General features: G+C 48.6%; 1 protein-coding gene across 1 annotated transcript in view; it reads right to left on the bottom strand.

Moving 5' to 3' along the window:
- The window catches only part of LOC142312740 (uncharacterized), a 177325-nt gene that overhangs the window by 110725 nt on the left and 42484 nt on the right, over nucleotides 1–24116 (bottom strand). Inside the window, exons 9-12 of the mRNA XM_075351728.1 lie at nucleotides 11832–12976; nucleotides 1145–1272; nucleotides 827–1012; nucleotides 633–756 (exon numbers count right to left, since the gene is read on the bottom strand). Coding sequence (XP_075207843.1) covers nucleotides 633–756; nucleotides 827–1012; nucleotides 1145–1272; nucleotides 11832–12976 — 1583 coding nt within the window. The remainder of the gene's footprint in view (nucleotides 1–632; nucleotides 757–826; nucleotides 1013–1144; nucleotides 1273–11831; nucleotides 12977–24116) is intronic.

The raw sequence follows: 24116 nt of genomic DNA, 5'->3' as shown, positions 1-24116 counted from the left end.
AGGTATGAAAATGCTGTGTGCAAAAAAAGAGGGAACTGAATGCAAAAAATTGTATTTTAAAGCACTAAACTGGTTGTCTGTTACTAGTTTTTATAATAAAATCAAACCCAGGGTGATGCAAAAATAAAAGCAGTTACTCGCCTTTTAATCCCCTAGGGCTTCTCCATAGCGCTGCCTGTGTCCCCCATGCATTCTCTTCTAGCTCAGACATCAGATTGGCTGCAGCGGTCACAACAAGACATCTGAGCTATGAAACCAGTAAGACACAGGCAGTGCTAAAGAAAGGCAGGGGTCCATTATGTGAGTATCTAGTATGGATGATCAGTGTATGTAATATGAGATATAAATTTATTTTTCACAGTGAACGGTCCCAAATTAATTGATTAAGCGTGGCCACATAACTTTGTCCATGTTCTACATTTTCATACAGAAGAAGGCGTCATTTAGAGAAAGAGGCTCATAGATGTTACTGCAGTCATGTTGATGCATTGCACACAATGGTGTAATGGTTTCAACAAGGCTGCCCAAATCCACAATTGACCCAAAACCTCTAATGATATCAACTACCAGGATGATCACAGAAAAGCCCCTAATAAAGTGCAAAAGGAATTTTCTTTAAAGTCTCTTCCTACCGGGTGATGTGAGTGTCTTATCGTCCTCCATCATGACGTCCTGGTACAGATCCTTGTGTTCTTCTATATACTCCCACTCCTCCATGGAGAAATGGACAGTGACATCCTCACACCTTATAGGAACCTGACACATAATGATACATTCATCATCCAGACACATCATCCCTTGTGTATAATGTCCCAGCAGTGCTCACCTCTCCAGTCAGCAGCTCAATGATCCTACTGGCAAGTTCTAGGATCTTCTGCTCAGTATTTCTTTCATTTATCAGTAAGTGAGGTGTAGGTAAAGTTATTGGGATTCTGTTCCGTCCTTCTGACATGCAAGGATAGCTGATATTGGCTAAACATTCTCCAGCTGTGTTTCTTACTACTGTGTAATCCTGCATATGTAGAAACAAAATATCACCATGTACATTCCCAGTATCAGTCACCTCTCCAATCATATTTATGCAATGAGTAGACAGAAAACATTGAAAGATGTACGATGTGACACAATACCCAGTATTGCTCACCTCTCCAGTCAACAGATAAATGATCTCCAGGGTTAAGCTTAATAACCTGTTGGCAATATTATTCTTGACCTGGTCCATCCTCAATGGTTCAGTCCAAAATTTAGGATGGGAATATGAGACATCAGCTTAAGGGTTAATATGCTGTGGAAATATTAAAGAAAAAAAAAAAAGCGTTTAAACATATATAGAAGGCGGCTTAAAGGGTCTCTGTCATTTCAATAAACTTATTTCCATTCGATAGCCAATGTACCAACTAGAACAATTGTAAATCACTTTACTTACAGAAAATGTTATCCTACATCTGTAACAATCCCTAATGAGCGAGCTACTAGGTGACCACTTCCTGGAAAACTTGATGTCCACTGCCTGTTATGAGGTCATATCTTCTCTAGTAACAGGAAAGTCTCTGCGAATCACAGGAAGTGGGGGCGTGGCTTAGCTTCAGCTAGCTGTGAAGTACTGTGCATATAAGAGCCTGGGGATCTGCCCTTCATTCACAACTGATCCAAAGTCCCTCTCCTCAATCCCTGCAGTGTCGACCACTTTTAGGCCTAAGCCACGTGGCGAGAAAAACGGTGCGAGTGGAGTGCGATAAAACATTGCATTCCACTCGGATCAATATTAGCCTGTGTGTCAGCACACATGAGAGATTATTTTCTCAGCCCTAATCGGACCGAGAAAACAATCGCAGCATGTTGCAACTGTGATGCGAGACTCTTTTCTCTCACACCCATTCAGGTGTATGGAGCGAGAGAAAAATCGCACCGCGCGTGCAAAGCGAGAATCGCAATTGCCGGCTACGGAGGAGTGAGATAAATCCCTCCCTCCCCTCCGTAGCACCGGTCCGCCCCCCGCAGCTGAGGTCCGCTCGCACAGTCGGACCTCAGTCGCAGGGACATTCGCATGACACTCGGCTCTGCTGTGCTGCCAGTGTGAGCAGAGTGTCATGCGAGGATCGCACTAGTGATCAGTGTGGCTCTGGCCTTACTCCCCACTTCATTCACAGCCCCTCTCCTCTCCTCAATCCCTGCTCTTGTTCACCACTTTTACTCCCCACTTCATTCACAGTCCCTCTCCTCTCCTCAATCCCTGCACTTGTTCAGCACTTTTACTCCCATCCCTACTTCATTCACAGTCCCTCACCTCTCCTCAATCCCTGCACTGTCCACCACTTTTACTCCCCACTTCATTCACAGTCCCTCTCCTCTCAATACCTGCACTTGTTCAGCACTTTTACTCCCCTCCCTACTTCATTCACAGTCCCTCCCCTCTCCCTTCTCCTCAGTCCCTGCACTGTCCACCACTTTTACTCCCTACATAGTAATCGGTAAAGTCCCTGTCCTCCACCTCTGCCAGGCCAGGTCTGGTCCACCATAACAACCAACTTCTCGAGTCTTTTATTCCCCCCATTCAACTGTCAGCTACTTTTGGCACTATCTTACAGATTTCACTCAGCTACCAACCATTCATTGTGCAGTTGTGCCTCTCGAAGCCCAATACCTAGTATGCCTGGAAACACTTTGAGACCCACAGACCATAAAATAAGAGGGGCTGCAGTACATCTGATTTCCTTTGTTCACTTGGTAAGTGGTGAATCCTAGAAGAGGAATTCTCCTCCATTTAAATACATTGATGTTGTAGTTGGTTTTGGCATTGTTATTGTATGAGTTTGGCATTACATCTGATTCCAGCAGTTGGCTGTTGAGTCTTTTGAAAAACCCCACACAGTTCATGGGAAGCTTGCTTTGTGTTATTAAATGGAAGTCGCCAAAGTGCCATCACTCAAAAATTTGTATCAAGAGGGCATGCATGAGTGTATTTCCAAAACCCCACTGAGACAGTCCAAGACTGGAGGACAGAAGGAGAAACCATGTGATGGAACATCACAGGAAGTTAGTGTGGCGCCCCTGAGGCTTCAGTCGCCACAGAGGTACTGCACCTCAGCCAGAGGTGTGGTATTCCATCCTGGGTATGGAGGAGGTCACCACCGGTTCACACAAAACACAACACTCTCACTCAGCAACACTTCATCAGACATGGCAAGGGCATGTAAAACCCGAAGCCAGGTCGGGGTGGTGGAGTCTTAAAAGTGAGTACCCACGGTAGTGGAGTGTGGAGAAAGGCAGAATGTTGGAAGGAGCAGTGGTGGAGGAAAAACCTGTGGTCTGGAGCTGGCGAAGCTTGACCAAGGCACAAGACAGAAAGGGTCCTAGAGACCACGGGAAGTGCAACATCCTCCCGTGGCCTTGTTCCACATACAATCTTCAGGTGGAAGGACTTGGCCGAAAATTGGGGACTGGTCCCTAGGCTAGAGGAGAAGAACCTACGTACTCTTCTAGTAAAACCAGAGGCTAAGGTGACTGCAAGCACTGAGGCCACATCTGCACACACATTCGCTGAAAGGTGACTCTAAAGGACCAATGGATAAAGGTTCACGCCACCCAACAAGGTCCGTGGGCACCGGCTCAGGGCTCTGTGTGTGAGGGCTCAAAGCAGGAGGGAGAAGCAAGCGCAGGAAGACTACCAGGGAAAGTACACATACAAAAGGTGCACCGAACTCTACCTCCGAACTATCCGGGATCGGCTGGATCCCATCACAGTGAAACCCCAGCACTCCAAAGGCAGTCACTGACGTCGTGTTACTCTGGAACCTGCTACAGTCAGTAAAAACATTGAGACTGCATCCCTGTGTTGCTAGGTTATTTGCCTGCTCCTCCCTTCCGGCAACCCCCACCATCGCCTACAACTACTCCCTTCAGCCCTGGGGCCCAGCTCTGCCTGTGGAGAGCTGCACTATCTATGCTGCGTCACCATCTGCCCCCAAGGTCCCCATCCTGCAGCAGTGGTCCTAACTTGCCGCATACCACAGGTGGCGTCACAAATAACTGTCATCATCCCCTTCCTATTTACTAAACGACACCGCTGGGGTCACGGAGCCGAGCCTTGCCACCGCGGCACTCCAGGAGTAGAACAGCGGCTCGGTAACGAGTCACCCCAGGCCCCGGTGCAGGCGTGTTATTAGCGGGTGTGATCGCATGACTGCTACATGCGTTACGGGAATAGAGCGATGTATCAAAGTATCCTAAGGGCGGCTTTGCACACTACGACATCGCAGGTGCGATGTCGGTGGGGTCAAATCGAAAGTGACGCACATCCGGCGTCACTTGCGATGTCGTAGTGTGTAAATCCTAGATGATACGATGAACGAGCGCAAAAGCGTCGTTATCGTATCATCGTTGCAGCCTCCGACATTTCCATAATGCCGGTGCCGCGACAGGTACGATGTTGTTCCTCGCTCCTGCGGCAGCACACATCGCTGTGTATGAAGCCGCAGGAGCAAGGAACATCTCCTTACCTGCCGCCGGCCACAATGCGGAAGGAAGGAGGTGGGCGGGATGTTTACATCCTGCTCATCTCTGCCCCTCCACCGCTATTGGCCGCCTGCCGTGTGACGTCGCTATGACGCCGCACGACCCGCCCCCTTAGGAAGGAGGTGGGTCGTTGGCCAGAGCGACAGTCGCAGGGCAGGTGAGTGCATGTGAAGCTGGCGTAGCGATAATTTTCGCTACGCCAGCTATCACACGATATCGTACCTGCGACGGGGGCGGGGACTATCGCGTGCGACATCGCAGCATCGGCTTGCGATGTCGCAACGTGCAAAGCCCGCCTAAGACTATATTTGTTCAGAAATTGTGTTCAAATAAATCTTTTATGTTTTTAGTAGACTCATTATCTACACAGGATGGTGAGAAAAAGCCTGATGTTACATTTCACTATTGTAAATTTGTTATTACTAATTAACTGTCATTTGTGAAAGAGTCAGAGTCTGGAAAGGTAGAGGAGTCAGTTTTTGTCTTACCGACTCCACTGCTTTTGAGGTTCTCCTTCCAAAAACCTCACTCACATTTTCTTTTGAAGACCACACCATCAGACTGTTCCACCTCTTCTCTGTTGCAAGTGATGATTGTGAATTGCCCTCTGTGCAAACCCCAGCCTGTTCTGGATCTCTTGGAAACATGGCTTCATCAGTTCCTATAATTTGATGTTCTGACTCTCCATAAAGGAAACCTGGCTCCATGAAAATGAAGTCCAATTTGCAGACATCATGCAGCAGGAGAGCAGAGTAAATTGATCATACAATTTTGGGGTAAAAGATAGTACAACCTGTTTCTGTAATCTTTTAAACCTCTGATGTTTCTGGGATTTTCGGTCCAGTGGGTGTTCCTATCAGTGATTACCAGCTGTCTTTATACCTTTGCCCATTAGGCCAACAGAGGTTAAAAGGTAACTTGTCACCAGGTTTACCATTTGTAAAGAACGGTCACCACCTTTAAGGCCAGGTTTAGAGAACTCTATTTAAAAGGTTGTGCGGTCCAAAATGACAAGTCTGCAGTCACTATGTGATGGCAGACCTGTGAACCTTCACGCACTGTGCGAATTCTCCGGTGTCAGAGTCAGGAATGGCGATCACGTGACCACAAGTATACGATATGCATACTCCTGGCCAGACTCCAACTAGATAGGCACAGCTTCACACAATGCAATTGGATCGAGCGGCATCGCATCCATCTAGTTGGATTCTTGCCAGGCACATTCATGTCGTATACTTGTGGTCATGTGACCTCCTTTCCCGGTGAATAATACCCTAGAATCTTCACAGCGCACAGTACACATGATGTAAGGATTCACAAGTCTACAGTTGCATAGAGTGATACATAAAGTGACTGCAGACTTGTCATTTTAGACTTGACAACACCTTTAAGCTGGGAAAAGCCAAAGAACGCCATTGGCCCAGAAATAAAGTCGGCGCATGCGCACTACAGTACTTTGTTCCGCCCTCATCTGGGCATAGCGAATTACACCTTCGCAGGTAACATTGTGTGGATGACGTATGAAGCGTCATCTGCATGAAGAAGGGAAGGAGGATGGTGATCATACGAAAAGAGGAGGCGCCAAAATAGACCAGAGATGCCTATTCAGATGGCACCGTCTGTGGGCATAATAAAAAATATTTTTTTTTTTTAGCTGAGGGGATTAGGGACATGCATGCAGCATAATAGATTGTTGTAAAAGCTGCCTAAGGCCTCTTTCACACGTTAGTGAAAAATGCAGACGTTTTCACTGACGTGTTATAAAAAGCATGTCCCTCCGTTTGCCGTCATTTCATGGCACATGTGTGTTCTCCATGTGCAATCTGTGATCCGTAATAGCACATAGAGATAAACTCACCTGTCCACGCTCCTGCATCTCTGACTCTGCTGTCCGGCCGCCGCTGTCTCGCCGCTGCTGCTAGTGCCGGGTCGTGGTGCAGTGAACATTGGTGAGTATAATTAGCCAGGGTGGAAGCAGCAGCCAGCAGAGGCCGGAGACAGCAGCGCTGGAGAAGGGGAGTATAAAAATCATTTCATTTCAAAGATATGTGTTTTTCTAGTACATGTTTCGCGGATCATAGCACTGTGTGGTCCGTGTGACATCAGTGAGGTCAGAAAAAAATGGACTTGCCTCCGTGCGGAAACATGGACATACGTATATGCCGCACAGAAAGACAGAAACAGTGAAAGATCACTGATGTGTGTGCAGACCCATTGATTTTAATGGGTCTGCGTGTGTCTGTAATTCTGGTACGTATGAAAACTGCCAAATATGTACCAGAATCACTGACACTCGGCTCCCGCACCGCTGGAGTGTAAGCCTAGTGTCATGCCACTGTACTGCGATCACAGCACAGTCACGGAGTAAGGGGAACACGCTGTGAAGGAGAGGGGGAAACTACTCTCCCTATCTCCTCCATTGTCAGGTGATGCGTATATCGCACTGCACTCCGCTGTAATGCGTGTGCAATGCAATGTTTCTCTCGCACCCATAGACTTGTAAGGGTGCGAGAGAAAACTAATCGGATTTCACCCGCAGCATGCTGCGATTGTTTTCTCGGTACGATTAGGGCTGAGAAGAAAAAAAAAAGCCAATAGAGTAACATTGGTCCGAGTGGAATGCGATTTTTTTTTATCGCATTCCACTTGCTCCGTTTTACTCACCGTGTGTCCTAGGCCTTAAAATAAATCTGTCAGGTCCAACATGCACCCAGAACCACGAGCAGTTCTGGGTGCATATTTCTAATGCCTGCCTAACCGGCCCTGCATTTAGTAGCAAACATAAAGAGATCTTTAGAAAAAGTGTTTCTAAAGATCCTCTATGATATGTTAATGAGGCCAGTGACTAGTCCCAAGGGCATTATATTCACCCGGCTAATCCGCCCTCTTAGCAGGTTAGCACACCCACAGGGGCATGCTAATATGCTACTCAATGCCCACTGCCTAGTGTCAGTAGTGGTGACATGCGTACCTGTGTCCATTTCACTGCATCAGACGCCGGGCAGTGTGCATTATCAGAAGTCACCGAACTTTTGATCATGCACACTATGAAGCCGAGTGTACGATCCCAGCTTCAGAGAGGTCTAGTGCACATGAATGGAAGTGCCCGCTGCACCTGCGATTGTTAGAGGCAGGTCCTGACTGTAATACACAGTCTTCACTTGCTGAGTATGGGGCGAGCTCACCCTGTGATCCAGCTCTTTACACCCGCTTCCAACTTATGCCCCACGTGTATGGCGGATGTCGTGAGGGGCTTAATTACGAGTATCATGAAGTGTGATCTTTTTTAGTGATGAGCGAGTATGCTTGTTACTACTCGGTACTCGCACGAGTATCACTGTACTCGGGCTACTCGACGGGGACCGAGTAATCTCGCGATACTCGTGCTGTACTCGTGGTCTTCATGTTGGCGCTCTTTTTACAGCCATCCCTTATGCAGGGATTGGCTGGCAGACCACTGCAATGCCACAGCCCTGTTACTTGTGGAATTGCAGTGATTGGCCGGCCGCACAGCATGACCGTGCCTTTAGCCCGACACTTCCCCGCTCGGCTACGGCCCCTCCCGCACTCCACTCCGCGTGTATATATATATATATATATATACACGCATACACACACGCACGTTTTTTTTTTTAATTTACAGTTTTATGGTTTCTACATGCTGCCGGGGGTCATTTCAGAATAATACTCGGGTCTCCCATAGGATAACATTGGACTCGGTGCTCGGGCCGAGTACACGAGTATTTTGAGATGCTCGGCCCGAGCCTCGAGCTCCCGAGCATTTTAGTACTCGCTCATCACTAATCTTTTTGTGTAGCTCCTAGAGTTTTGTATCCATTGATATCTTCATGTACTCAATGTGACTGATATTATATCGTGCTATGGTTGGACCATTAATTGTGACCCCAATACACGCTAATGGGAAGTCTTTATTTTTCTGTATCAATATAACTTGTAGTTTTCTACAAACTTTTGTAGTTACGGCTATTTAGAGTCCATGAGGTTATTTTTGGCTTTAGAGTAATGTGCGGGATGCTGTACAATCATAGGTACTCCTTAGTCTTATTATGAAGTTGGAATTGTTATGGCTCTTGTGGTCCAATATTATTACCACTTTCAGTCTCTGCCCCCTACACAGAGGAGCGAGTCTTCAGGTTCCCATCTTCTTCTCACCCTATCACCTGCACCAGTAACACTATTCCTTCACTCTTGGTCTGGTCCCTCACCCTACCTGTAACAATCCACACTCCACTAAAATAGTAAACCTCTCTGTATCTTTCTGACAAGTCTCTTCTTCACCCTTTTCTTACCATGGACACTATATCCTGAATGCAGGATCCTGGCTGCTGACCGCTTCATGCAGTTTTACATTGTCACTTTACAGACCACACACTACACGCATTTTTTTACCTGTCCCCCCTATTTCCTCATAGATTGTAAGGGGCCATCCTCTCAGCTGAATTATGTGTCACTCGGTAGTGGCTGATATTATTTGTACATGTCCCCTCTGAGCTGTAAAGCGCTGCTGAATATGTTGGCGCTATATAAAGATTCATTCATTATTATAGTAAGCTTAGGAATGTGCTTCCTATAAAAAGAATTAATGAATGTTTAAAGAAAAAGTAATCAGCACATTTTGCTTATAATAGATTTTTCTGTGTTTTTTTAATAGAATATTTGGGTAAACAACAATAAACCCATAATGAGCACCCACCCTATAGCATTTACTTGAGGGCAGTGTGAGAATGAGTGGCTCTAATATTTGGTTTATCTATTTATATAGTGCAGCCTTTCAGGCTGGAGACTACAGGTCGTATATTTACACTGCATAGTGTGGGCAATTTTGGGTTATTTGTAACCAATCCGGCAGCCTTCTGGGAACGATGGGAGCTGGCACCCAAGGGAGCGCCGATGGAGGTCTCTTTTTTTAAAAATTCTTTATTCATTTAGAAACCATTATAACAACAAATACAGGTCCATGGACCTAACGGCCCGTCTGCAATAATCACAGTCTGCTCAGAATAGAGAGTACATTGAAACCAATCCCATGCACAACTAGATAGGATGCATCAGACGTACGCCCCGTCCCGAACATCTACCCATGCAAGGTTCCCGTAAGGTTTTTCTTTTTTATTTATCTAAGTGAAAACGCACATTGTGCCTTAAGATATTAAGATACTCAAGTTTGAAAGAAGAAAAGAAAAAGAAGATAAGATAGAAAAAGAAAGAGAATATAGAAGAGGCAAAAGAGGATGAGCAGGGAGGAAGTGGGACGGGAGGAGGTAAGGTAGAAGAGTAGGGGATAGGGAGGGGGGGGGGGGGGGAAGTAGGCGGACATTCATACCCGCTGCTTATCAGCACACTTACAGAATTGCGGATTCGTTGGTTCCCGTGCCATCTTCCACCAGCTCTCTATAGTCCCCTGTTTGTTGGAAGTCCATCCACTCCCGCCAGGTGGCCCAGAATTTCACATAGGAGTCATGCAGTGAGGAGGTCAGATCCTCCATATGCATTAGGTCATTGACCTTAGTGATCCACTGTGCCACCATGGGGGGGGGTCCAAGATCTCCATCTCTCCGGGATACATAGTCTCGCTGCCATTATGAGGAACTTCCTCAGGGATGCTTTGTATGTTTTTAGTGGGGTCTCGCAGTGATGCAACAGGAAGATGGCTGGACCCATTTCCTCAGTGGTTCCTGTGACCAACCGGATGATGTCAGACACACCTTTCCAGAATGGCTGGATCGCCTCGCACTCCCAAAACACGTGGAAGAGAGTGCCCTCCCTCCCACCACACCTCCAGCAAGTCGGGTCCACTCCTGGAAAAATGGCATGAATTCCAGATGGCACCCTGTACCATCTGGACAGCAATTTGTAACTGGCTTCCTGGAATCTAGAGCTAATGGATGAGCTGTGTGCAAGCGAGCAGATACGTTCCCACTGGTCAGAGGAGAGGCTCACGCTGAGGTCACTCTCCCACTTCGCTACAAATGATGGAGGAGGTTGGTCTGAAGGCGAGGATAACAAAGAATATACCGCCGATAACGAGTGTCGAGTTGGGCCTGTTCCCCCACAAATAATTTCAAATCGTGTCTTGGGCTGTTGGAAATAGGCCCTATTTGGAATTTTACTGAGAAAATGTGCCAGCTGTAAACATCTCCAGCGTCCCAACGGGGCTGGGGTTTGTCTAGCCTCCAGATTGGCAATCGAGGGCCAACCCTCTCGGTCTCCCAAGTCTTCTACCCGATCTATCCCATTGTGTATCCACAACTGAAATATGGGGTCCGTTCTTCCCGGCTCAAAAGAGGGATGGCTCAGGATAGGCATCATGCGGGAGTGAAGGGGGATCAATTCTGCACGCACCAGACCCGTATTGCAGTACATCACCGTAGGACCAATAGTTGGATGTACCTTCAGCCCTGCAGGAGCCTCCGGGAGCACCCAAGGCAATTTATTTAAAGGTATTTGAGAAAAAGACTGTTCAATTTGGACCCACACCTTCTGTGTACTGTTCCTGCACCAATCAATTATTCTGGTGAGATGGCCCGCTAAATGGTAATGCTTCATGTCCAGCAGCCCGATCCCGCCTCTGAGTTTGGGTCTAAATAGGGTGGTTCTCTTTAAGCGTACCGGTTTGCCCGCCCATATAAAAGATGACTGAATTGACTCGAGTGTCCGGAAGAATGCGGTCAGAATTTTAATTGGGAGAGCTTGGAAAATGTATAAGAGCCTGGGCAGTATATTCATCTTAAAGATTTGATTTCTACCAAACCATGAGAACAGGGATTTTCCCCACCGGTCACAATCTTTCCTAATGGATGCTAGCAAGGGTGGAAAATTATGGACATAGAGGAGGCCCAAGTCACTGGTAAGACGTATTCCCAGATAATTAAGAGACTGAACTGCCCACCGAAAACTAAAGGATGATTTCAACTCCTCCACTTCCCTGTAGGACAGATTGATGTTAAGAACCTCTGATTTTGAGAAGTTAATTTTGAAATTTGCTAATTGAGAATATATCTAAAACTCTTTCATCAAGTTAGGGTGAGAAATTCTGGGAGCCGAAACAAAAAACAGGAGGTCATCCGCATATGCTGCGACTTTATGCACGGCCTGGCGCACCACCACACCCGCAATATCGCTATTAGCTCGTACATGTCTAAGGAACGGTTCCAACGTTAGGATGAATATCAGAGGGGATAGCGGGCATCCCTGATGGGTGCCGTTTGAAATGGTGAAAGGGTCCGACAGGATCCCATTCACACGCACCCTCGCTGATGGCACAGTGTAAAGAGACAATATCCATCCCAACATACCGTCACCCAACCCCAGACTTCTGAGCGTAACCTCCATAAATGTCCAATCCACTCTATCGAATGCCTTTTCGGCATCGGTCGACAATAGCAAGGACGGAATTCCTCCTGTTTTTGCTGCATGTATTAAGTTAATGGCCTTAATTGTGTTGTCTCGTGCCTCGCGACCTGCCATAAACCCCGCCTGATCTGGATGGATAATTCGTGGAAGCAGAGGTGCCAGTCTGGTCGCCAGTATTTTTGCAAAACGTTTCATGTCTACATTTAATAATGATATTGGGCGGTAGCTAGCGCACTGCGTTGGATCTTTCCCTACTTTAGGTATTACTGTGATGTGTGCTCTCAAAGAGTCAGAGCTAGTGTTTGAGTCCCTCTGGGCCCTGGAGTTAAAGGTACGCAGAAGGTGCGGTGTTAGTAGTTCTTTAAGTTTTTTGTAATACACCAGGGGCAGGCCATCAGGTCCTGGAGCTTTTCCTGTTTTGGAAGATGCAATAGCATCCCATAGTTCATGGTTCGTAATTGGTAGTTCCAATGCTGCAATCTCCGAATCTTCCAAGTGCGGCATTTTAGCTTCTTTAATATAATCTACTATTTTACGTTTAAGGGTAAGTGATGACTTTGAAGGGCCATTTGTTTCTAGATTATATAGGGAGGCGTACAATTTTTTAAAGGTTTCCGCAATTTCCAGGGATGAATGTAGCATAGTACCCTGCGATTGTGTGGGGGAAATATTAGAAATAAATGTGGACGTTTGTTGTTGTCTAAGCGCTCTCGCCAGTGTTTTGCTACATTTATTCCCAAATTCATAGAAATGCCGCCGAGATCTGACAAGGATCCCCTTAGCCTTATGATTGAGCAGTTTCCACAAGTTGTCGCAGGCACTAAAGAGGGCGCTTCCCACCTCTACCGAGGGCATCTGTTTGTGACGGGTCTCCAGGTCTTTCAACTGCATTAAGAGCGTAGATATCTCGAGCTCCCGCTCCCTTTTTCGTCTTGCCTCCTGCTGAATCAATACACCCCTAATGACACATTTGTGAGCCTCCCACACTGAAGTTGCTGAGATGTCGCCGGAGGTATTCCTCATGAAGTATTCTGTCAGGGTATTTTGTACTAGTTGTAGGATCCGATGGAGATCTCTAAATGGATCTCTGGGAAGTAAAATCACAGTGTACTGTTAATCTACCAACATGACCCTGGTTTCCACCACTCGGAACGTGGTGATTTTACCCTCAAGGGGGTGTCCGAATCATCAAAAAAAGCCGGAGTCCCCATCCTCAGCACAGAGATCTTTATACTACATACAGCACGCACAATACACACCAGTGCCCAACACCAGTAAAGAGACCTATATAATACACATCAGTGCCCATCACCAGTACAGAGACCTATACAATACACACCAGTGCCCATCACCAGTACAGAGACCTATACAATACACACCAGTGCCTGTCACCAGTACAGAGACCTACACAATACACACCAGTGCCCGTCACCAGTACAGAGACCTACACAATACACACCAGTGCCCATCACCAGTACAGAGACCTATACAATACACACCAGTGCCCATCACCAGTACAGAGACCTATACAATACACACAGTGCCTGTCACCAGTACAGAGACCTATACAATACACACCAGTGCCTGTCACCAGTACAGAGACCTACACAATACACACCAGTGCCCGTCACCAGTACAGAGACCTACACAATACACACCAGTGCCCATCACCAGTACAGAGACCTATACAATACACACCAGTGCCCATCACCAGTACAGAGACCTATACAATACACACAGTGCCTGTCACCAGTACAGAGACCTACACAATACACACCAGTGCCCATCACCAGTACAGAGACCTATACAATACACACCAGTGCCCATCACCAGTACAGAGACCTATACAATACACACAGTGCCTGTCACCAGTACAGAGACCTACACAATACACACCAGTGCCTGTCACCAGTACAGAGACCTATACAATACACACCAGTGCCTGTCACCAGTACAGAGAACTACACAATACACACCAGTGCCCATCACCAGTACAGAGACCTACACAATACACACCAGTGCCCGTCACCAGTACAGAGACCTACACAATACACACCAGTGCCCGTCACCAGTACAGAGACCTACACAATACACACCAGTGCCCATCACCAGTACAGAGACCTATACAATACACACCAGTGCCTGTCACCAGTACAGAGACCTACACAATACACACCAGTGCCCATCACCAGTACAGAGACCTATACAATACACACCAGTGCCCATCACCAGTACAGAGACCTATACAATACACACCAGTGCCTGTCACCAGTACAGAGAACTATACAATACACACCAGTGCCCATCACCAGTACAGAGACCTATACAATACACACCAGTGCCCATCACCAGTACAGAGACCTATACAATACACACCAGTGCCCATCACCAGTACAGAGAACTATACAATACACACCAGTGCCCATCACCAGTAAAGAGACCTATACAATACACACCAGTGCCCATCACCAGTACAGAGACCTATACAATACACACCAGTGCCCACCACCAGTACAGAGACCTATACAATACACACCAGTGCCCATCACCAATAAAGAGACTTATACAATACACACCAGTGCCCATCACCAGTACAGAGACCTATACAATACACACCAGTGCCCATCACCAGTACAGAGACCTACACAATACACACCAGTGCCCATCACCAGTAAAGAGACCTACACAATACACACCAGTGCCCATTATGAGTACAGAGACCTATACAATACACACCAGTGCCCATTATGAGTACAGAGACCTTTACAATACACACCAGTGCCCATTATGAGTACAGAGACCTATACAATACACACCAGTGCCCATTATGAGTACAGAGACCTTTACAATACACACCAGTGCCCATTATGAGTACAGAGACCTATACAATACACACCAGTGCCCATTATGAGTACAGAGACCTATACAATACACACCAGTGTCCATTATGAGTACAGAGACATATACAATACACACCAGTGCCCATCACCAGTACAGAGACCTATACAATACACACCAGTGCCCATAACCAGTACAGAGACCTATACAATACACACCAGTGTCCATTATGAGTACAGAGACCTATACAATACACACCAGTGCCCGTCACCAGTACAGAGACCTATACAATACACACCAGTGCCCATCACCAGTACAGAGACCTATACAATACACACCAGTGCCCATTATGAGTAGAGACCTATACAATACACACCAGTGCCCATCACCAGTACAGAGACCTATACAATACACACCAGTGCCCATTATGAGTACAGAAACCTATACAATACACACCAGTGCCCATTATGAGTACAGAAACCTATACAATACACGCCAGTGCCCATTATGAGTACAGAGACCTATACAATACACACCAGTGCCCATCACCAGTACAGAGACCTATACAATACACACCAGTGCCCATTATGAGTACAGAAACCTATACAATACAGACCAGTGCCCATTATGAGTACAGAGACCTATACAATACACACCAGTGCCCATTATGAGTAGAGACCTACACAATACACACCAGTGCCCATCACCAGTATATTAGTGCTATACAATAGGCACTAGTGCCCATCACCAGTACAGAGACCTATATAATGCACACCAGTGCCCATTACGAGTACAGAGACCTATACAATACACACCAGTGCCTGTCACCAGTACAGAGACCTACACAATACACACCAGTGCCTGTCACCAGTACAGAGACCTACACAATACACACCAGTGCCTGTCACCAGTACAGAGACCTACACAATACACACCAGTGCCCATCACCAGTACAGAGACCTACACAATACACACCAGTGCCTGTCACCAGTACAGAGACCTACACAATACACACCAGTGCCCATCACCAGTACAGAGACCTACACAATACACACCAGTGCCTGTCACCAGTACAGAGACCTACACAATACACACCAGTGCCTGTCACCAGTACAGAGACCCACACAATACACACCAGTGCCCATCACCAGTACAGAGACCTACACAATACACACCAGTGCCTGTCACCAGTACAGAGACCTACACAATACACACCAGTGCCCATCACCAGTACAGAGACCTATACAATACACACCAGTGCCTGTCACCAGTACAGAGACCTATACAATACACACCAGTGCCTGTCACCAGTACAGAGACCTATACAATACACACAGCACAATACACACCAGTGCCCATTATGAGTACAGAGACCTACACAATACACACCAGTGCCCATTATGAGTACAGAGATCTACACAATACACACCAGTGCCCATTATGAGTACAGAGACCTATACAATACACACCAGTGCCCATCACCAGTACAGAGACCTATACAATACACACCAGTGCCCATTATGAGTACAGAAACCTATACAATACACACCAGTGCCCATTATGAGTACAGAAACCTATACAATACACGCCAGTGCCCATTATGAGTACAGAGACATATACAATACACACCAGTGCCCATTACGAGTACAGAGACCTATACAATACACACCAGTGCCCATCACCAGTACAGAGACCTATACAATACACACCAGTGCCCATTATGAGTACAGAAACCTATACAATACAGACCAGTGCCCATTATGAGTACAGAGACCTATACAATACACACCAGTGCCCATTATGAGTAGAGACCTACACAATACACACCAGTGCCCATCACCAGTATATTAGTGCTATACAATAGGCACTAGTGCCCATCACCAGTACAGAGACCTATATAATGCACACCAGTGCCCATCACCAGTATATTAGTCCTATACAATAGGCACTAGTGCCCATCACCAGTACAGAGACCTATATAATGCACACCAGTGCCCATTACGAGTACAGAGACCTATACAATACACACCAGTGCCTGTCACCAGTACAGAGACCTACACAATACACACCAGTGCCTGTCACCAGTACAGAGACCTACACAATACACACCAGTGCCCATCACCAGTACAGAGACCTACACAATACACACCAGTGCCTGTCACCAGTACAGAGACCTACACAATACACACCAGTGCCTGTCACCAGTACAGAGACCCACACAATACACACCAGTGCCCATCACCAGTACAGAGACCTACACAATACACACCAGTGCCTGTCACCAGTACAGAGACCTACACAATACACACCAGTGCCTGTCACTAGTACAGAGACCTACACAATACACACCAGTGCCCATCACCAGTACAGAGACCTATACAATACACACCAGTGCCCGTCACCAGTACAGAGACCTACACAATACACACCAGTGCCTGTCACCAGTACAGAGACCTACACAATACACACAGTGCCTGTCACCAGTACAGAGACCTACACAATACACACAGTGCCTGTCACCAGTACAGAGACCTACACAATACACACAGTGCCTGTCACCAGTACAGAGACCTACACAATACACACCAGTGCCCATCACCAGTAAAGAGACCTATACAATACACACCAGTGCCCATCACCAGTACAGAGACCTATACAATACACACCAGTGCCTGTCACCAGTACAGAGACCTATATAATACACACCAGTGCCCATCACCAGTACAGAGACCTATACAATACACACCAGTGCCTGTCACCAGTACAGAGACCTATACAATACACACAGCACAATACACACCAGTGCCCATTATGAGTACAGAGACCTACACAATACACACCAGTGCCCATTATGAGTACAGAGACCTACACAATACACACCAGTGCCCATTATGAGTACAGAGACCTATACAATACACACCAGTGTCCATCACCAGTATTGTCCTATACAATACACACAGCACAATACACACCAGAGAATACCAAGCATACGACCTGAACTTCTTATGTAGCTGATAAATGGTGACTGCAGGACCTGGCGTGACGTCACCGTCACCTGATCTGTGACGTAGATGGGCAGGATGACAAGTTGGTCATGTGACCCTAGAAGGCGGATCTCCGTGCAGGACCTGTGTGTGGTCATGTGACACAGAGAAGCTGTGCTGGGAGTTGTTCTCATTCCTCCCCCTGCAATGCCACTGATATCCCATAATAAGGCTGCGGTCACTGACTGTACAAGGTCTAGGTCTGCTTTTTCATCCCGTTTGGGATGACATTTTTCTCACTTGTCTTCTGTGTGTAATCCATTTTTCCAGTAGCAGCTATTATCATTTACAGTTTCCTATGTTACAGAACGCTATACTGATTTGTTTTCTCGCACCCATAGATTTGGCTGGGAGAGTCTCATCTGAGCTGTGATTGGTCACATTCTGTCAGTCTATAGAATAATCTGGCACTCCATAATAAAGAATGGTCATGAAAAAGACTTTTCTTCCAAAACATTCTCTTTATTGTGCGATCACCATAGACAAATCCATAGGCAAATCCCGACATTTTGGCTTTTGACAAGACTTTCTCAAGGTAGGTCTACATATAAACACATGATAAATACAACAGAATTACAAGCAATATATCATCAGATGAAATCACAATGTACAGAAGAAAATGTATGAAGTGCATATACAGTACAGACCAAAAGTTTGGACACACCTTCTCATCTCTAGAACAACTGTTAAGAGGAGACTTTGTGCAGCAGGCCTTCATGGTAAAATAGCTGCTAGGAAACCACTGCTAAGGACAGACAACAAGCAGAAGAGACTTGTTTGGGCTAAAGAACACAAGGAATGGACATTAGACCAGTGGAAATCTGTGCTTTGGTCTGAGGAGTCCAAATTTGAGATCTTTGCATCCAACCACCGTGTCTTTGTAGAAAAGGTGAATGGATGGACTCTACATGGCTGGATCCCACCGTGAAGCATGGAGGAGGAGGTGTGATGGTGTGGGGATGCTTTGCTGGTGACACTGTTGGGGTGTTGGGGATTTATTCAAAATTGAAGGCATACAGAACCAGCATGGCTACCATCTTGCAGCGGCGTGATATTCCATCTGGTTTGCGTTTGGTTGGGACCATCATTTATTTTTCAACAGGACAATGACCCCAAACACCCCTCCAGGCTGTGTAAGGGCTATTTGACTAAGAAGGAGAGTGATGGGGTGCTACGCCAGATGACCTGGTCTCCACAGTCACCAGACCTGAACCCAATCGAGATGGTTTGGGGTGAGCTGGACCGCAGAGTGAAGGCAAAAGGGCCAACAAGTGCTAAGCATCATGGGAACTCCTTCAAGACTGTTGGAAAACCATTTCCAGTGATTACCTCTTGAAGCTCATCAAGAGAATGCCAAGAGTGTGCAAAGCAGTAATCAAAGCAAAAGGTGGATATTTTGAAGAACCTAGAATATAAGACATATTTTCAGTTGTTTCACACTTTTTAAAGTATTTCATTCCACATTTTTTCACTCATAGGTTTGATGTCTTCAATGTGAATCTACAATTTTTAGAGTCATGAAAATAAAGAAAACTCCTTGAATGAGAAGGTGTGTCCAAACATTTGGTCTGTACTGTATATTCAATACTGTTGAAAAAGGAAAATGTGAGGGTGAACATGTGGAGGGTGAGCATGGAGAGGGTGAGCATGGGGAGGGTGAGCATGGGAAGGGTGAGCATGAAGAGGGTGAGCATGCATGGGGAGGGTGAGCATGGAGAGGGTGAGCATGGGGAAGGTTAGCATGGAGAAAGTGAGCATGGCTAAGATGAGCATGGCTAAGGTGAATGGTCGCACAGATTGGACCCCTGCACGGTGCCTTCCCTCACGCGGTTGCAAGTAGCCGGCCTGGGACCCTGGTCACCCCCCCCCCCGGGGGAAGGGGGGCGCCCGGTGGGCGGGACCGGGCGGATGGAGAGCGCCCACCTGGGGGTCTGGCAACCCGAGGGCGGGAGAGCAGTCAATGGTAGTCTGGGGTTCAAGTTTAGAGCTCAAGTTGAGTGGAGTGGAGAAGGTGAAGCTCAAGCACAGAGAGCAGAGGTGCCGGGGTTGGAGCCCTGGTGCATTGGATAGGTGGCAGACAGAGGTCCATGTCTAGCAGGAGACGGGAAGACGGCAGCCGGAGATCCGAGGTGGACCGGGGCAGGGTTGGAGCCCGCCGGTACCGACACCGGAGAATCGACTCGGAAACCGTGCACAGAAGGGGTACTTGGTACCTATAATCCTGCCCTCAATTGGTTAATTAGCTAGGCCATTGGTTCTGGGGCTTCAGGACCAGAACCAACGGCCTAGCTAATTAACCAATTGAGGGCAGGATTATAGGTCCAGTCCCAACCAAAGTCCCAAAAGCAGACAACCACCCACAGAGAGGGATAGGGCATCCGCCAGGGCCCAGTAGATCCCACGGGTCAGCGTCAGCGGGTACGGCTCCCAACAATAGTACCGGGAGCGGACTCCCGCGTTCCATACTGGGAAGTCCACCACATCACAACACGGTGCAGAGGAAAGTGACTCAGACCACCAGCCCGGGTGGGGGACCAGAGTACATCCGGCCGCGGCGGCTGGCCACAAGCACCTTGGTTAACCGCTGGACTTGTTTGATTTCTTTAACCGTGAGTAAGCTGAGACTCCCTGGTCTGACCAGGCGCGCCGGCCCCTGCCATCACCGTCCCCTGCACCAAGTCACCGGGTCCCGGGGCAACCATCCCTACCCACGGAGGAGTTAACAACTAGCTGCCATCCCATCGCCCCTGGTGTCCCTCAGCAGCAGCGGTGGTGCCATACTTCAGCACACACCGTGGGTGGCCTCACAGACTGACTACGGTAAATCCCGTACAAATACGTCCCCCTTTGATTTGGAGTGTCCGCGTGACCCCCGGTCCGGAGAATCCCTCGAGCCACACTGCGGGTCCGGATCCGAGCAGCCCGGCTGCTACTGATGTGGGGGCGGCACATCAGCATGGAGAGGGTGAGCATGGAGAGGGTGAGCATGGAGTGGTAAAGCATGGAGTGGGTGAATATGGAGGAGGTGAGCAAAGCTAGGGTGAGCATGGGGAGGGTGAGCATGGCGAGGGTGAGCATGGAGAGGGTGAGCACGAGGAGAGTGAGCACTGGGAGGGTGAGAATGGGGGAGGTGAGCAAGGTGAGGGTGAGCATGGCTAGGGGGGGCATGGAGAGGATGAGCATGGCGAGGGTGAGCATGGAGTGGGTGCGCATGGAGGAGGTGAGCATGGAAAGGGTGAGAATGGGGAGGGTGAGCATGGGGAGGGTGAGCATGGGGAGGTTGAGCATGGCTAGGGTGTGCATGTGTGACGCCCCTGGACTATCAGGTCGTCACAGGGTACTGCACAAGCTGCCCTCCCGTGGAGTATTCCACCTCCCTCTTCGTTCTGGGTCTCTATCTAAATAGTGTTGCCTCCAGCAGCAAATCAAATCCTAAATACACCCTGCACCACCACCACACCCACCAGGCACAGCAGTGGATGGCTTGAGTGGAATAGAGTCGCCCACCTGGGGGATCAGGGAGGGGAGGTGAGGAGTGTAGTCAGTCAGTGTGTAGTCAGAGAGAGCAAGAGGAGGTTGGGAGCGGTGGCTCCCAAGAGAAGCTGTCTAGGTTGCAGACGAAGGTCTGGACCTAGAGGAGTCGGACCCCCGGTCGCAGAGGATTGTGGCAAGGTACCTGGATCTGTCAAGGAGGACAGCCGGCAGCCTAGCACTGTCATCGGTCCAGAACCAAAGGCACGACAGGGTACACGGACGCTAGGTCGGGGAGTAGCTTCAGGCAACCCGACAATTCACCTGAGGAGAACGGAGCCTTTATGATCTGTTCCCACCAGCTCCAGAATCGGGGCATTAGCGCAACGAGGGGAATAGGACTTTCCAATTCAAAACAGTCCAGAAAATCCCAAGCATGAGCCCTGAGAGCAAGCTCCCACACTTAGCCACAGTGGGGAGCAGGGCCTGGGAAGTTCCATACTACTGGGCCACCACTTTGAAGTTAAACTTAGTGCCAAGAGGCAGGTCACGGATCACCAGGCAACACTATAGGGGATGGGACTTAGACGAGCTCCCCTCAGCGGCAGCGGCGCCCAGAGAGTTAGTTTACCTGGTTGTCAGCGTCTGCTTATTGACTGAGTTAGGACGAGAGTGACCCCTGCATCCCACGTCTTCAAACACTGAATCCTGAGGCATCCCCCTACCCGTGGAGGGCTACGACACCTTGCTTCCCCACTTCATCACCCCGGGTACTCCCAACGGGAGCGGCGCTACTCCTAAATTACCGTACACCAGAAGTGGCGTCACGAACTATATCAATTCCCCTGTAAATACCCCCTTTCATTTGAGTTGCCACACGACCCCGGGTCCGGAGACTCGAGCCACAGTAAACCCGGATCCGAGCAGCTCGGCTGCTTCCACGGGGGCGGCACACCTCAAATTCCTGGCATCACGAACAGGATATGAGCAGGGCCCACTTACCTGGGTGACGTGTGCCTTGAAAGTCCAAACCGTGAGTCAGGAATCCCGTTTACCGCCATTTCCGCCATATTTGGCGCCAAAACGCCGTCTTCTTGACCAAAAGCATGCGAAGCAGAAGCCCCGCCCCTCGTCCTGAGAGTCTGCCGGAACCGGAAGTTCCCAGCGGGCCACAGCACAGCAGTGAGTGGTGGGTGAAAACCGAGGGGGCGTGACGCCATGTAGCAACAGAAGAGAAGCAGGGACGCCAGGACTCTGCCATAACGTTCCTGGACCTCGCAGAGGAAAGATGGCGGCTGCGAGAGACTGGTCACCGGAGCGTGCTGCTCCCGGGACCGCGACCTGAATCGAGCAAGAGACGGAGCAGCTTTGCAGGAGGATGCGGACGCAATTCCTCTTCATACTGGACCACTGGAGGGTAGAGATGAGGAGCCTGGCAGTGGCAATGCGAGCCCGTAAGATCGAAATCCCACGTGAGGAGCGGGTAAACGGTTACCCAGTCCCATTTGATTCCACTAATCCGGTCGATGCGGCTGTGGGATCTGGTCGGCTTCCGCTCATGGCAAGCACTTTACCACCGCCACCCCCGTCCTTGTCGGACGCCAAGCTGCCTATCCCAACCACGGCAGCGGAACCTTCAGCCCCAATCTACGAGAAGTCAGCTGCGGGCGGAGCTCCCGTCCCCGTCACCCGACCAGGCCATGACAGCAGTCACCCCGACACTGGCCCGACCAGACCCGGCCACATCACCGGGCGGTATCTTGAAACGGAGCACCCGAACTCTGCACCCCCGGCTGCAGAGAAGTCGGTCCTTCTTCATGAAGTGGCGAGGGCAGAACCTGAGGAGCTACCGGTTCTGCCACCGCGCGGCATCCGAGCAGCTGTTGGAGCCGCAGGAGTACACCTACAACCCATGTCAGCAAGGGAGGCGAGGCCGGACGCTGACGCCCCCTACTGGGAACGACACCAGCGTAAGCTACACCAGTAAATGACAACACGAGACCGGCAACGACGGGAGATTGCCACCCGTACCCAAAAAGAGAAGGAGCAGGTGAGAAGTGCCGCTTCCCGAGTCCGAGGGCCGCAGTACCGTGGCCTTGTGGATCGTTTCAACCCCGACCAGGGATGGGGGTTCATCCGGGAAGCGGGCCTCACAGCTGGGGTGTTTGTCTCCCGGAGAGATGTAGAGGAGCATCTCCCGTGGGAACACCCTGGGCGAAATCTGAAGCCAGGAGATATTATTACATACACCCGGCATTGTGGAGAGCAGGGCTGGTATGCCCTGGATGTAACCAAGCAAGTGATGGTTGAGGAGGAGTTCTTTCCGGCGTCCGTGGTGCGTAGCCGCAAGGAAGCATGGCTGCGGGACCCGACCATTTAAAGTTAGGAATGTTAAGAAAAATCTGTGTTTTCCTTTATTATTTTCCATAGTTTGTTTTATTTTCTTGAATAATAACAAATAGTAGTGTTTATAAAAAGATAAAATGCTGAATAATCATACCGGGTTTAATCAACAGAGAATCTCACCAGATTACGAAAAAGGTTATATAATGTTTGCACTAGGTGCATGGACTCCGGTTCTTATATACATATTTTAGTAGTAAAAATGGACCATGGCCACTGGACTGGTTGTGGCCAGCACGGACTTGTGTTATTGTAAATAGTTGCACCTCCTGTGCCTACCAGAGTCGTCTTTTCAACACCCGGGACCTTAACCTGGTCACTGACCCACGGATAGGAATGCAGCGGGTCAGGTTGTTTGGGTGGCGGGTTGAAGAGATCTGGGAGGTTGGGACTGGACTGTCGCAGGAAGAGGCTGCAACGGAGGAGGTTGAGCCTCCGCTACTAGCACAACCGGTAGCGTTCCATAGTTGA

The sequence above is a fragment of the Anomaloglossus baeobatrachus genome, chromosome 5 (genome assembly GCF_048569485.1).
Source record: "Anomaloglossus baeobatrachus isolate aAnoBae1 chromosome 5, aAnoBae1.hap1, whole genome shotgun sequence".
Taxonomy (NCBI): Eukaryota; Metazoa; Chordata; class Amphibia; order Anura; family Aromobatidae; genus Anomaloglossus; species Anomaloglossus baeobatrachus.
The sequence above is the reverse complement of the archived record's forward strand: the minus strand, read 5'-3'. Positions and strand labels throughout refer to the sequence as shown.